We start from the raw sequence: 16,679 nt of genomic DNA, 5'->3' as shown, positions 1-16,679 counted from the left end.
TGGACTAGTGAGGAAGTGTGTTGCAGCTTTTTTAATGCATTTTTGTGTTCATCCAGGCGGGTACTTATTCTTCTCTTGGTCTGTCCAATGTATGTGGGAGGGCATGATGCACAGGGGACTTCATATATGCCTTGGTTTTCCAGGTCAGTTTTATCTTTGGGGTTTCTTAGGATGGCTGCTATTTTTCTGTCTGTTTTGAAGGCAGTCTTGATGTGATGCCTGTGTAGTATCTTACTGATTTTGTCTGTAGTACCTCTTATGTAGGGCACGACAGCTGTTCCATAGGTCTGTTCATCTTCTGGGTCTCCATTATGTCTCAGTGTGTTTTTGTGGATCAAGCAGGTGATTTTGCTTTTGTGGAAGCCGTTAGCTGTCAGTACTTTAATCAGGGTGCATAGTTCAGTCTTTATGTGTGTCTTGTCTGCTAGGCGTTTGGTTCTGGCAATTAGTGTTTTGGCCGTGGAGTTTATCTGTGCTGGGTGGTGGTGGGATTGGGCGTTGAGGTAGCGGACCAAGACTCCCAACCAGTCAGGATGAAGAAAAATCCATTCTGGCACAGCAGTAGTCTAGCCCCAAATTTAAAACTGAAATGGCTGTGAAAGTCTGACTCACAGACGAACACAACACAGAAGCCTGATGATAGCAGATGAGATTCTGCTGAAACGTTGCTACAACTTTAAAAACACAACTATAATGATGTGGGAAAATACCCGAACAAAGCTGAATACCATATATATAATATATATTTTGCGGGTACTTACATGTATGGCATTCAGGTTTGTTCGGGTATTTTCCCACGTCATTGTAGTTGTGCTTTTAAAGTTGTAGCAATGTTTCGGCAGAATCTCATCTTCCATCTTCAGGCTTCTGTTTATTTTTATATATAGTTATAGTTATAGTTATATTTGTTATAGATAGATAGATAGATAGATAGATAGATAGATAGATAGATAGATAGATAGATAGATAGTTTTAGATATATAGTTATATATAGTTGTTTTCGTAGATTTTCACAATGCAGGTCTTGGCATATTCGGGTCTTTCCCCGTGTAAGATTGAGAGCATCTTAGCAATGTTTCGACTCCCACTTGCCATCTTCAGGCTGGTCCTTTCGGCTTCATGCTTGTGCGAGCAAAGCATGATTGGAGCTGCTGTCTCCCAATATATACTGGTGGGGAGGTTGGCTGTGTTGTCATTTCTTGATTGGTTGATGGAGTTGATGTTTGCAGATTGGCTGGCTTTTTTGTAAGAACATGTGTGGCTGAGGTATTGGCTGTGTGTCTATCAGCCTCCTGTGTTGTAATGACCTGAGTAATGGGCTGTGTGATGACCTTCTGAGTTCTATTGTTGTGGCATCCTGGGTCTTGTGCTGTAATCTCCTGGGTCGTTGGCTGTGTTGCAACATCCTGAGGTTTTGTGGTGTAACCTCCTGAGTTCTGTGGTGTGATATCCTGAGAGGGTGGCTGTGATGTGATGTTCCGGGTTTTGGTTTGGCTCTGAGTTTGAGGCCTGGATATGTGTTCATGGCATGTGTCCATTTGTTTGGTTTGGGGGTCAGGGTGTGTGGCAGCTGGTGATGCAGCCATGGTCTGGTTTCTGGATGGTGGTTGTCTTTTGTCTATGGGATGGGTTTGGGTTTGAGCCTGGTGAGGGAGAATGGTGGTGGTGTCATGGGTTGTTTTGGGTCTGGTGTTGGTTTTCGTGGCTGGGACTCATTTGTTTGTAAGGGCTAGTTTCCAGATTCCTGGTAGGCGGGAGGCATCATCCCGTTTATTCATGTTATGGGGGTGTTTCTCTATTTCGATGGCTTCCCTGATTATTCTCTTGTTGAAGTGTTCAGTATTGGAGATTAATTTGGTTCCCTCAAAATTAATTTCATGTCCTGTGGCTTTAAGGTGCTGGAAAAGGGAGGAAGTATTTTCTTTTTTTCTGACTGCGTTTTTGTGTTCTGCGATGCGTGCATTTATTCTCCTGTTGGTTTGTCCAATGTATGTGGCTGGGAATTGTTGCATGGTATTTCATAAACTCCTTGGTTTTCTAGCTGGATCTTGTCTTTGGGGTTTCTTAGGATGTTGGCTATTTTTTGGTCAGTGCCGAAGGCTGTCCTGATATTGTGTTTGTGGAGAATCAGCAAAATAAGTGAATTATTAATTCACTTGCAAATTTTAATTGATACACCAGAAGATACTTTACTGTCTTATGTTACAAATTTGTTAGATGCATTTTAATAGAGTTGTTCTTTAGTAGGTCTGGAGAGACTATCAGAAAGGCTGGTTTGATTTTGGCATACTTGTATGCAAACTCTGCTTTTCCAGGGCCAGGAAACACCCTTTCCAGGATGGGGGCAAAGTATATAGCTTCTTTAGAATCATTCTGGAAAAAGTACCACTTAAACTTAATAATATGACATCACCTTCATCAGTAACTATATTATGAGCTTGATATAAAGCCTACTAGATAGACCAGATCAGGAAATCAATTCCATGGAAGGCTATAATAACAGAAACATGCCATTGTGCTCTACCCGCTTTTGGTCCAATGAATTAGGGCGGCATCTGCCTGAACAACTTTCAAATATTATCTCCAAATTTTTTTTTTTTAAAAAGTAGCCCCTTTTACGTAAATTATAATCCCTGCATATTAAAATAAAAGTCATCTTCCTTACTCTCTATACTATATGATTCATTTTATTACTACTTTATACATACTTTCAAGATACTGTGAAAAAAATTCTTATACTAGATCAACTAAGGGCATTAAATAAATTCTGGATTAAAGTGAAGAGCCATCTAAGTCAGCATTCTTTGTTTTCAAGGATTGGGTAGAGGAAGCTCCAAACACATCAACAGTGATTATAAAAGTAGAATATAAACTGCAATGTCATGTAGCCATTGTTAACTTAATTCTCCATGAAACAAAAAGCTGCCTACATTTCTGGTCATGATATATAGTCTGATAGTAAAATCTCACAGTTTGTTGTGTAATGAATAATTCAGATTAATATGAGTTCATTGTAGAATTATAAATGGAGGAAGAAAATGTCTCACTATCTATTTTGTCTTCACTATAAGACATAAGACATAAGAATTTATTTGTCATTACACTCGCTAGCGGGTGCAACGAAATGAGGTGCTCTTCAACAAAGTAAAACTGGACAAACACCACTAAAAGAAAAAAAAATTGAACTAAATACAACCAACCATACAATAATCTCTATGCAATTTAAAAATGTAAATACCCCATTACTCTCAGCCATTTAAATTCCACAAAAATCTTATGACCCTGCACGTTTTTTTATTTATTCATTTATTTAAATTCAATGGACTCTTTTTATATATTTCAATCCTGCTTCCCAAAATCAACATTTCATTTCTTTCAGTTATTGTCCATAAAATCCAAAAGTGTTTTCCAAGTAGAAATAAAATTAAAGACTTTTCCTTAATAAAAGCTGTTAATTTTACCATCTTCACCAATTCCATCAGCTTCACTGTCCATTCTTCTACTGTAGATATTTGTAAATCCTTCCACCTGTGTGCATATAAAAGTAGCACTGTTGTTTTCTTATATAAGATGTTTCCATGTGTTTATCCATTAAACCCAATTCACAAAATGTCCTATACATTTCTCTAAAGACATTATAATGGCTTTTAATATTTATGCCTTCTCTATCATAACCTCAAAATATCTCTTGCCCTATCAACCTACCATCATAATCTACATAACAATACTAAATAGTATTTGCCATTTTAATGAACACTTCCTGAATTTCAGTGGCATTTTAAAGCTCTTCATGCTCTATTTATTTGCAGCATACTAAATAATCAAACATCCTCAGATCTGATTGCTTCGTTTGCCCCAGATTCAGATAATTTACAAACAACTTTAATTAATCATTTAAGAAACCACTTTTCACATCTATTGGTAATTTACTGCTTTTCTATATACCTTCTATTGTTCTTTAATTTCTTTTTAGACCATAAAAATCTTTATTCTTGTAATACAACTCCTATGAATCTTCTGATGCCATTACAGAATGTCTTTTGAACTACCAAGTTAAAACCTTTGGCTGAGTACTCCTCATATTTGTTGATGCTAACAATTTGATTAGTGCATAAAACTATGTGGATCACAGAGTTTCATAATGTTAATGGAAATACAAAAACATAACTATTGAAAGGGAAGAAAGTTATAGAAGTGGTGTTCGGGATAAGGAAATGTAAACAGAAATAAACAATCATGAGAGTTAACTATCACTGCCCTTTACAAAAAGAATTTAGGTGAGACACAGGTGGTTTTGCATTGAAAGGCTGGTTAATATAATTAATAAGGAACTTTGCTATTAGTTTATTCCATTCTAATTATTTTTATTTCAGCTATTTTTTCCAAGAAATCAGTCTTTGTAATCTCTTTTCCCAGTCTACCCATTTTGAAGTCAGTGACAGAACTGAAGTGTTCCCTCACTGGTGTAGTGAAGCACTGCTGACAGATTTGTTTTACTTTCATATTTATATACTGCCCAGTGTCTTTGGGCAGCTTGTTACACAGAGACATATAAACCACAGCATAAAATAGACAAATAATGCTAAAAATAAGAAACACTGAAGATACACCAAGAAGACAGAATCTCAGGATGGATATTAGCATCTCAAGCCATGAATTGTAATTATATGCTAATGATGTCTGGTTTGCACTTACTCAACCAAGGGAATCTTTAGAATTGATAATGTAATACATACTGCAACAAAGTTTGGTATATCTGATTATTGGATTAATAACAATAAAATTAAAATGTTTGTCATGACAAAAAGCCAAAGAAGAAAAGCAATATTTGCACCAAATAACAGGGTTTGGCATTATTGCTAGAAAGGTCAAATAGGTTAAAAAAAGACCCATAGAAAAATAATTATTCATAGATTTGAAACAGATATTTCAAGATGGAAAAAGCTGAAATCATCTTAGTGAGAATTAATTGTAGCTATAAACATGAATATTCTACTAAGCCTTAATTTTGCATCCAATAAAAAATAAAATTAAGTTATTAAATGGCTGGCAGAGCAAGTAAAAACTTACATATAGTCAAATAAAAGGCATGGATTAAATTCAAGATACTACAGGATTTGAAAGGACGAAGTTATCTGGCAACCTTCCAAATTTTTATTATCAAGCTAGCTTTACAATTTGGGTAACAGATTGGATCATATCACCTTATGGATTGGCTACATCGATTGATAGAGCAGAATTACCAGATGGACTGAACAAAATTTAATTGGAATGATACAATGTTGTAAAGAAATTCACTCAATGAAACTGTATAGACAACAAAGCTTGATTATCAGTAAAAGGTACATAAAAACATTTGAGACATTTTCTTCAGGATGGCCAGAAATAACCAAATGTTGCCAATATCTTCAAATAAGCAGTTTAACAGTAATACAAATGCAAAAATTAGGTAAAAGATTGGCTGAATTTGAAAATTTTTAATAATTGCTAAAATGGACGTGAATTCCTACCTTTTTCTTTGCTTCTCCAGCTAATGTTTCCCAATAGGGAAATATTTTGCTCAGAAATCTCAGAAAAAGAGTCTGAAGCACTTCAATTCTCCATATCCAGCCGATCTAAAGTTTGGGAAAAGGTAAAAAAAGAAAAGGAGGAAAAGGAAAGAGAGAGAAAGAGAGGAAGGAGGGAAGAAGGAAGGAAGGAAAGAAAGAGAAGGGAGGGAGAGAAAGAAAAAAAGTCATATTGATCCTTACAGACATGCACCAGGACTCATTACTTCTGAGGCAGAGGTGGTATTCAGCAGGTCCTGACCAGTTCTGGAGAACCGGTAGCAGAAATTTTGAGCAGTTCAGACATATATTTTTCAATTAATGTTTCATAATTTACAACAAAGAACTCCAATATGGGGAAATCTACATGGTTTTACTTTTAAAGAAATATTTCAATTCTTTTATTTTCTGGAAAAAAAACAAACACAAAGATGACTTCATAAAAAATATTCCCAGCCTTCAGTATTAAATTTGTTTCTAAGAGGCATTATGTAGAAACTAAATACTTACAAAAATAATTGCTGCAATCCAATATTCTTACAAAAATAATTGCTGCAATCCAATATTCTGTTTAAAAATGTATACAACCTGAGAAATTAAATAGTTAGACAAACAGGAGAGAGAGGGAGAGATGGAGGGAGGGAGGGAGAGACAAGGAGAGGGGGAGACCCTTTATACTGTATAAATGTATTTATTTTCTTATTACTTATAATTCATATTTCTAAGTCTACCCAATTCATCAAGTTTAAAAGCAATCCTATATATTGCTGAAACATTTGTGTTTGATACTTTGTAACTTTGTCAACAAAGTTACCCCAAAATGAGCTAACTTACTGAACACCAGGACTCATTACTTCTGAGGCAGAGGTGGTATTCAGCAGGTCCTGACCAGTTCTGGAGAACCGGTAGCAGAAATTTTGAGCAGTTCAGAGAACTGGCATACCACCTCTGAATGGAGATTTTACAGTATTATTCCCTTGCCACGCCCACCAAGCCATGCCCACAGAACCTGTAGCAACAAAAAAAGATATCCACCACTGTTCTGAGGGAATGAAATTTGGGGAAGTTGTGGCTACTTAGGCACTGCTAGGCTGCTGCTGATGCTGCTTCAGCAATACTGCCATTGCTACTGAGGTCATGTGGTCTTCATTTTCAATGTTCCTTGAAAGTTTTAGTTTAGTTTAGTTTACTTTATTGTCATTGCACCTCATACAACGAAATCAAACACCATCTTCAGTGCACATTATGACCATGACCATGAAAATAAACACAAACACACATCCTTCACCTTTCACACATTGAACCGGAAACCCCTGACACCACACCAACACTGCACTATACAGCAGAATTCAAAAGAGCTACTGCCCTGGGATAGAAGCTGTTTTTCATCCTATTTGTCCTTGTTTTTATTATTCTGTACCATCTGCCAGATGGTAAAAGTTCAAAAAAAAAAGGTTCCCAGGATGAGATGGATCTTTGAGAATGTTTTGAACTTTCTTAAGGCAGTAGGAGCTATAAAGCTCTTCCAAAGAGGGGAGAGGGCAGCCAATGATCTTCTGGGCAATGACATTAACCCTCTGGAGTGCTGTCCTATCTGCCACAAAATTTTCCAGTCACTTTTGCAATTCTTTGCTCTTTCCCCCAGCTGGTAGCAAATACTTACCTGCCTGCTAGGAAGGAAAAGAAAGAGGAGGGAAACAAAAGGAGGGAAGGACAGAGAGGAAGGAAGGAATGACCACACACCATTTCAAGCCCACACTACCCCATGCACCCTCACCAACCATGCAGCACTCCTGTGAATCTTGATGGACCCTCTTTTCACACATACTTCCCCCTACATCTCCTCCCTGACCTGCATGGCATCCTTCTTGTCCTTCCCTACCTGCACAGCACCTCTTGCACATAGTATGCACCCTTCCCACCCTACGCTGCCCAATGCGGAAGGAAGGAAGGAAGGAAGGAAGGAAGGAAGGAAGGAAGGAAGGAAGGAAGGAAGGAAGGAAGGAAGGAAGGAAGGAAGGAAGGAAGGAAGGAAGGAAAGGTGAGAAGGGAGAGAGGAAGAAACTTGGAAATCACTGAGGGCAGAGTGTATTTTTCTCATTGAACTTGAATACAAAATGCCATTAATGATACAATATAATGTATACATTTCAACATCCATGATTTGATTTGTATTAATAGGAAGGAAATTTTGCCACTTCAGTTTGTGACAATTAATTTTCACATGAGTATTTTGCCATTTAAAGGAAATTGGCTTCTTGTTCGCCTGCCTTTAGTTAATAGGTTTCAAATGTTCTTTACCCAATCTTCTGGAAGCTTTTGCCTTCGATATTTTGCCTCTCTGTAATATAGCAAATCATTTTAAATGTTTTAAATGCCTTTCTGCATGAGCAATTTATATATTCAGGCAACTGAATTCTCTTTTATCCTGACCTACGTGATCATATTCCTTTCAGACCAAACTATCCTCATTTCATAAAACTGCAATATGTTTTAAAGTCTAAATTCTGACATAACCAAAATATACTGTAGAAAGCTATTACTACCCAAAAGTAGAGCTTTATTTATGCTTGGAGACTGTGAAGGACATTCAGGACTTTAACTTTCATTGGCAAATGGATTTTGAGAGATGTCAAGAAACCCTCTTTAAGGAGTTTGAATTCCCTCCTCTCCCTCTCTCTCTCCCTCAAATTAAAATTTTAATAATTGATGCCAAATGTTGCTTCTTTAAACAGAATAATTATCAGCATAACACCCAAAGAAAGCTTACATTTGGATAGACCTTTATAAAAGGTTTCTAATGATGACAATTGGATCTTTAAAGAAAAGACTCAGTTTGGGATTTATTTATTTATTTTAACCCATTTAGTGTTGACTCCCTAGCTGCCAAGGAATCTGCTTCTTAGTTGGTACTATAACTTCTTATTCATACTGAGTGAAGAGCTGCCTTTCACTTGCACCAAGCAGGAGGTGAGTTTGAAACTTGGCTGTTCATTTAAACAAGTCTTCACCCTGGGTCTCCCTGCAAATGACCCAACTTTCATTAGACATTTTGATTTTTAGGCTGAATTTAGGATGAGCCCTTAGCACGAAGTAGCATCTGCCTGGGGGCTCACTTCCCTCTGCTGTTGCCACTGAAATGGCTAGTAATAACAAATCCTTCAGGACATCAATAGAGTCCCTGTGTTGAATAATCACAGACTATCAGGCATGAGACTTGCAGCAGCAGCTCCGTTGCCTGTGACATCACTCCTGAAGCACAAGCCCCACTCTAGGCTGCCTTCATTAGTCAGTGTGTTGGTCTGCCTGCTTTCTCAGATCTACTGACTGTCATACGCTGGAGCAGCTTCTTTCGCAGAGGAAGGACTTTAGAAATCGGAGAGCTGGTGGGAAAGACAAGAGGAATCAAGAGAGGAAGAGTGCCGAGTAGCTCCAGAGAACGAAACAGCCCCACTTTTGCAAAATGAAATACATCTTGACTCAGTATTTGCTCTTCCTTTTGCCTGCTCTGGTCCTCAACACCAGGTGAGTACCCAGCTGTTTCTGACTTGGAACGGGGCTTTGAAAAGCTGTTAAGGTGATTTATTTTTTTTTAACCAGGCTTTTCGTTCCAGCTTTTTTCCTGCTTTGGAAGTTCAGACAGCATCTTCTGTTGTGCAGATATGAGGGTAGCTTTTATTTTCATTTTCCTCCCTTTCACAGTGCTTCCCTCTGTTTCTTTCATACATACACGGAGAGAGAAAGAGAAGAGAAACAGTGCTTAAGAGACTTTGATTCTGGGTCATTCGCTAGTTTAGTCAAGTCCATTCATCTTCTTAGTCAATAAGAGGGAAAACTCCAAGCTCTGCAATGACCCAATGCATTTATGATTAAGCAAAACAGTTTCTTATGTCAATAGTGCTCATCTAGCACTAGTAATTTTTCATGTGCTCCAATGCATAAAAAAGGAAACACTACACCAGAAGAATAGGGAATGTACTTGGCTTTGTTATACGTTGCATTTGATTTCAAAACAAACAGAAAAAAATAGCCTTGTTAGTGCTATGTTTGTATTTGTGAAGAGCTTAAGGGTGATGACATTGGGGTACTATCAGGATTATTTAAAAGTTCCACTAATACAGGAAAAGCATGCAGAATACTTTTTTAGCAATGAAAGAGAAAATCTGGTAAAATGTAGGATTTGCAGTTGTAGGTGTGCATGTGATATTTACTGTGGAGTACGCAGATTATATGTACACACAGACACACTCTGTCCTGCAAGTGAAATTTGATATAGAGTCACCCAGTACATAGAAAGAAAGTTAATGCTCTGTGCAAGGTATGATCTGAACAAATCATTACTTCAGCAGCTTTACTATCGGTGTATGCTTTTCAATTTCTGAAGCCCATAAATGAGAGACTGACAGTCTTTTGCTTTGTTCCTTATTTAAAGAGCTGGTAAATTTCTAACTCTCTGGGAAATGCAATAAACACTCTGCACAGAGCTATGTCTATCTTGGGAGAAATGCTTGTAGGCTTTTCTGCCAAGTTATGTTTTCTAGCAATATTTCTTTACAGTGGATTTGGAAAAGCTTTTTCTATTTAGAGTTGTAAGTGTTTAGTCACTGAAGCAAGATTCCTTGCTAAACTGTTGGGTTTAGATAATCCACCTATAAGAGAACTCTTGTCAAGTCTAAGTGAAGAAAGGATTCAGGAAGTCATAACTGACCACAAATAATCAGATAACAAAACGTAGTAGAACTAATTACTCAACTGTCTATATTTTGAACAAAAAAACCTTGTATATTCTCTCCTGCTTAATCAGTTATGAACCACTGTAATGATTACATGCCTTGACAGACTGTATAGATCCCTTTGGAAATTTGTACAGGGAGTTGCCTATTTTCTGATGATCCACTTTGATTTAGTAAGTGACTTTGGAAATATCATCTTATTATGAATATCCGTATCAAGCTGTATGAGTAATCTAGAGTAGTTTTAAATTTTATATTTCTCTCCAAATGATACCACAGCTAAATTCCAGTGGACGACAGAAATGGTCCAGGAAATCACCGGGAGATGAATGGGCTTTTGAATGAAGTGTTTTAGCCTTGCCAATTTATCTTCTTTATGTACTATGTAGAAAATGGAAATAATTGTTTGTCTTTCCCCAGAAAATTTTTAGAGGAAAAGTTGAAGAAACTTGGTAGAAGGACATTTGATCAAAGGATCAGCTTTACTTTAATATCTTCTCTAATAAACTTTGAAAGGCTATCACCAAAGAGAGAGAGAGAGAGACAGAGAGAGACAGAGACAGAGACACAGAGAGAGAGAGATGTTTCTTGCCTGTACAATACATAAATGCTGGAAAATTGTAAACAATCACCTCTCTTCTAGAGGGGTTTTTAAAAGATATAATTATGATAAAACTGGAAAAATAGACTTTCATAGATACTCCAGTACAACCTTCTTCTGACAACTTTCAGAAATAAAGTTACTTTGCATGAATTCATCATAAACAGTTCTTCTGATGTTGAAAATAGAGTACTGAATAAAGATTCAATCTTTAAAAATGACTTCTTGGAACTTCTTACTTTAGCTTTTTGAGAAATGCCAATTAAGTGGTTTTAAATGGAACATTTGGCATTAGAAACTAACAAAGTGGTATTTTAAAGAAATAGGTTACATTCCAGTAGTAATAAAAATGTAAAGTATTTGAAATAATGCAATCAATTTTGTTGAATGTTTCTTCTATTATACAGGTCCAATAAATCACATATTAGAACCCAATAACAATAATATTCATATTTTAGGAGATTTCTCTGTAGAGGAAGACCAAAGTTTGTAAAGTTGTAAGGTGTGTTTGGAGGTATCTACTTAAGCAATAAAAAGACTTGTTTATTAGTGAACATAAATTTTATTGCAATAACCTTTAGGAAATGTGAACTGTGGAAGCTGTAGTTTTTGATTAGACTTTTACCTGATGAAATTACTGAAATCAGTGACATTTCTCCTATCATTTATTCTAGAAGAATGTCATTTAGTTTTCAGCATCTCAGATTGTTCCTTTCTAACATATGGTTAATGTTCAGGTAATTGCCATACAGAGAAAATTTCAAAGAATAGTTGCTGTACTGAAGATGGGACTCTGTTATCCTGCTGTGTGAAAATGCTTAGCTTAGGCATAGTTGCCCTGTAAGCAGTTTAAAAAAAGTATTTTTCTGTCAACTTGTCATGTAAAAATTTGCAGAAAAAAAATCTCTGCAAGTAGCCCCTTGGTTTAGTTAGTTGTTGAAACCAAGAAAAGTATGGGAGCTGTGTTTCCTGACTACCTAGACTTTGGCAGTGAGGGCACTGATTGAGGCATTGACTTTTCATAGACTGAGCACTTTGGCTATTATATGGTTGATCTAGGGGAGAATATTTTAATTAAAAAAAATACCCCCAAACTTTTGGGGACTATCTCTCACTAACTCAATTTCTGACTATTCTAACTCTATTTTTGACTCATCATATCACATACTGATTTTATCCATGACCTTGGCTCAGTAGCTAAGATGCTGAGCTTGTCAATCAGAAAGGTCGGCAGTTTGGCGGTTCAAATCCCTAGCACTGCATAATGGAGTGAGCTGCCATTTACTTGTCCCAGCTTCTACCAACCTAGCCATTCTAAAGCATGTAAAAATGCAAGTAGAAAAATAGGGACCACTTTGGTGGGAAGGTAACAACATTCCATGCACCTTCTATGTTTAGTCATGCCGACCACATGATCATGGAGATGTCTTCAGACAGTGCTGGCTTTTCAGCTTTGTAACAGAGATGAGCACCGGCCCCTGTACTAAGTTGTACTAACTAAAGTTTCAACCTGGTTTTAAGAATTGCTTCATGCAATTTATATTACAGTAGTTCAACTGAGTTGCATTAAATTAAAACACACAAAAAATTACAGTACAAATTTGTGTTTAGGTTGTTTAGCTTTATCTAGCTCATCACCCATGTAGAACCTCCTCGGCCTTCTCAGAATATGGTAGAAGGAAAATACATAGCTGATAATAATAAAAATACCCTTAAAAGTACCTTTCTAATTTCCCAATGATTTTTGAAGAGGTTGAAAAGCATAGGCAACATATTGTACTCCAGGAGACAGCTTAAATCAATAATTAACTACAGAAACTTCAAGTAATAGTAGGAAGATATTCTTATGGAAGATAGCATGGAAGTGAGTGAGGTAGGTAGAATCACTTTTACCTGCAGAAATGGAAAATGAATTAGCCATTATAGTACCTAAGTTACACAGAATTGGACCTGATTAGTACATGGATGAGAAACAGCCAGAAAATCTCAAAGCCATAGCCTAATCTAGGAAGTTGAACAAAATATCTTTGAAAAAGAGAAATAGAAGTTAATAGTAGTTGAGCTTGTCATTGATAATGGAGTGAATTTGATAAAAGAGTGCACTTCATCATTTCTATCACAAGTCATCATCCTTGCCCATAAGTCAAAACATATCCCACTTAATCAATTAGGGATATATATCAACTGGGAAGACCCTTAGTAGAGATTGTTGTCAATGTATTGAGGAAAGGGTTATCATGAGGGTTTTTTTTTGGAGGGGATGGCCAAATAAATAGTAGAAATTTTTGTACTTGTCTTATGGAAGGGCAGCAAGATGAAATTAGTGAACAGAGCATCTTGACAGGGTCTCATGATAGACTATAATGATTCTGTGTACCTCCCCTTGAACTTTGACTACTAGTGAATACTATTAATGATGTTCTTCTCATATGCTCCTGTAAAATCAAATATGATAGCACTGAAGTTTTTCTATTATTAATGAATCTTACATTAGCTAGCAGCATGAGTAGCAAGTTTTATAGGACAGAAATGAGAATATATAGCCACACAAGCACAATTGAAGATCACAGTAAGAGGAAACAGCAGTCCATAAATCACTTAAGTCTTAGTATTTTAATTGCATCTGCCCTGTTAGATTAGTGTATTGGGGTGGGTGGGGATAGTTTAGAAATAATGGAATGCAGTTACTGCTGCTCCATTGAAAAGTCACAATCTGTTCTGTGACTTCAATTGATATGAACGTTATATCTGAACACTTAAAAGCAGTATTATGTGCAATAGGAAGCATAGTATAATAGAAAGGATTTGACTCATGTTTAATTGAATCAGAGGAGTAAATTACTATATTCAGTACTCTGCAGAATCTAATGTGAATTTATTCAAGTCGGTACATTTTTAATGAAAATCAATTTATTTACATGGACAATCAGTGCTCTAATAGTTTATTAGTCTAACATGTTAATATTTTGCAAAAGTTGATAAGTGCTGGCATCTATATTTCAAAAAAGTATCTGTTTTTTAATGTTAATTATATATGATGAAAAGTGATGCTCGGTATAATTCAAATCTTAATGGAAATATTAGCATTTTGTTTGTTTTAAATATTGATAGATATTAGAAATTTGTCACTAGTATTAAAGCACTATGTGATGGATCAAAATGTTCCTTTAAAAATCCACTGCTACTTTCATTTCTGAAAAGGATAATATAATAATATGTGGGAAAGACCACGGGAGACGGGGCAAAGAGATACTACCTAGGGAATGGTCAGATAAATGACAGCATAGCCCACAGGTGCATAGTGGGCAGAATAAGAGGATCCAAAGGGACCCTAATTTCTCAGTCTGTAAGAATTGTATTTTCAGACATACAAGAATCTCTTAATGTAACTTTACAATAAAGTAGAATTTATTTGGTCATATTTCCTGTCTGGTCTACCTGATAAGACTGACAAATTAGAATCAAGTGAAAGTTATTTCTTTTTTCTTTTTTTTGTAAAAGTTTTATTTGGGTTTTTACAAAACAAAATACAAATAAAATATCTTTTGGAGAACAGCATGATTCCAGGTTATCACCTCTCTATACAGACATAAACTCAATTACATGTTCGTCTTTATATTCTATTCCATATCTTTTAACTATTTTATCATTTTCTCAATATATTTTCCTTTCCCTTACTTTCCTCATTACTATTCTAAACTCATTACTATTTCTAATATGACAATGTTATCTCATGTACCCTTGCTGAATCCTCTCTTTCAATTGAATTTTCAACCATTATCTCTGTGTCTTTTAAATAGGCTTATACCTTTAATCCTTGTACATTTTCCCTGCTTCTCTATATCCTGTTTCTGTACTTTATAACTTCTTTTCCTTTCCATCTTCCCCCTTTTCTTCTCCCTCCCCTTTTTGACCCCTTTTCTCTCTAATTCTAATTCTCCCTTCTGTGATCCTCTTTTCTGCTTCTTCCTAGTATTATAATTGCTTTTCAAGCTATTCTTTTTTTTTTTTTTGGTTGTTTTTTTCAGATCTTAAATTTTCCATTCCCTTCCCCCCCCCTTTTCCTTTTTCACCCCACATAGAATTGCTTGATCATTAAAGATGGCTTCTTCTTTGTCCTGCCCTTCTTTTTCTGCAAGCATTTTTTGCTGTTTTTGATAGTTCAAAATCTCTATTTCTAAAAATTGAAATATGAAGCCAAAAGATCCTCTTCCCTCTTGCACATCTTCTTTCTGTTTTTCTAAGTTTCATTTTTAGTTCTTCAAGGAGTGATGCCATTTGAACACTTTTAAATAACCACCCGATTAATTTTAATCATTAAAATCCAACAACCAAAATTCCAAAAATCACCAAGTAATCCAAATAATCCAAAGCTGTTTCTTCTTGCTTCTTTTTTCCACTTTCTCTTTCCAGAGGTACTGTTATCTTGTAACAAAGTTTCAGTTACAGTGTATCTTTTAGAAGTCTTGTTAAAATTTCACTGTTAATTCTTCTTACTTCCAGGTGATCTCCTCCCTTTTTTTCAGATTCACCATTTTCTTTTCTCTCTCTCTACTTTCCTTCTTTGAAGGTTTTAAAATATCCAAAAGTCTTTATTATCCCTTCGACACTTTATTTTCAGTTTACAATTGCCAATTAATGTCAAAGTGGATTTATATCAAGTTCTTGCTTAGATCGCTTTTTCTTAGTATTTAAAGCCGATTATGGCTGTCAGTGTGAGAAAAAAAAAAAAATCTTTTCCCTTCCCTCTCTCCTTCGCCACTTCAAATCTTCTTGGGGAACAATATTATTCTTTATAATTCAAATTCCAGGGTACCTTGTATAGTTGCTTTCTCATTTTGTCCCAGTCAGTCAAAACTTTTTCCTTTATCTTCCTCCTGCACAATCTTGTCTGGTCAGGTTCTTCTTTGAGGTGGGCATTTCTGACGACCGCTGCAACCGCCTTTGGGAAAGGGAATAATGACCAGCCAAGGAGGAGAGATGTGGCTCTCCTCAACCCCGCTGGTGGTCTCCCCCCTCTTTAGCACCTCTACCGGGTGGCTTCAGCCTTTAATCCAAATGGCTCAGGGCGCTCCTGTGGCAAGCACAGATCGAAACCGCGCATGATCGTGGACTTCTGTCCATCGCTGAAGAAGCCCAAACCGAAAGCCCCTAAGTGAAAGTTATTTCTGCATGCTGCCTTTTGCTCTCTGCAGATCTCTACATGATTTCTCAGGATTTTCCAGAAATCTGGAGAAGCAGCTTTTGAAGGATATCTATGTGTATGTATATGTATATGTATATGTATATGTATGTGTATGTGTATGTGTATGTGTATGTGTATGTGTATGTGTGTGTGTGTGTGTGTGTGTGTGTGTGTGTGTGTGTGTGTGTGTGTGTGTGTGTGTGTGTGTGTGTGTGTGTGTGTGTGTGTATGGTATTCAGCTTTGTTCAGGTATTTTCCCACGTCATTGTAGTTGTGCTTTTAAAGTTGTAGCAATGTTTCGGCAGAATCTCATCTGCCATCATCAGGCTTCTGTATTGTGTTCGTCTGTGAGTCAGACTTTCATTTGGAAGCCTGCACTCACAAACAAAAAAATCTCTACACCACAAGCCAGGCAAACCCCTGGGCACAAACAGATCTCCCCTGATACCTCCAGCTCAAACACACCCCAACCAGGCACCCAGATGAAACCTAGCTTCCGAATAAATGATAGCCGTCTATTTACTCGGAGCCAAGCTGCACTAAAAGCCTCCAATACAGGAACACAATGTTGCCAGTCAATCAAGACAAAAAAAGCCACAAAACAGACAGAAGAT

At 36.5% G+C, this 16,679-nt stretch overlaps 1 protein-coding gene across 3 annotated transcripts in view; it reads left to right on the top strand.

Moving 5' to 3' along the window:
* The first annotated feature begins 8,814 nt into the window (after window positions 1-8,814).
* LUZP2 (leucine zipper protein 2) overlaps window positions 8,815-16,679 on the top strand; it is a 393,008-nt gene continuing 385,143 nt past the window's right edge. For 2 of the 3 annotated variants that reach the window (XM_087951089.1, XM_087951090.1), the window contains exon 1: window positions 8,872-9,071. In XM_087951089.1, the coding sequence (XP_087807215.1) occupies window positions 9,010-9,071 (62 nt within the window). In that variant the 5' untranslated portion in view covers window positions 8,872-9,009. Of the gene's footprint in view, window positions 9,072-16,679 lie in introns of all 3 variants that reach the window. The other variant, XM_026664758.2, reaches the window with a different exon arrangement.

The sequence above is a fragment of the Notechis scutatus genome, chromosome 1 (genome assembly GCF_049901735.1).
Source record: "Notechis scutatus isolate UNSWTSFEM ecotype Mainland chromosome 1, rNotScu1.2, whole genome shotgun sequence".
NCBI lineage: Eukaryota > Metazoa > Chordata > Lepidosauria > Squamata > Elapidae > Notechis > Notechis scutatus.
This window is presented reverse-complemented; position numbering and strand designations above follow the sequence as displayed.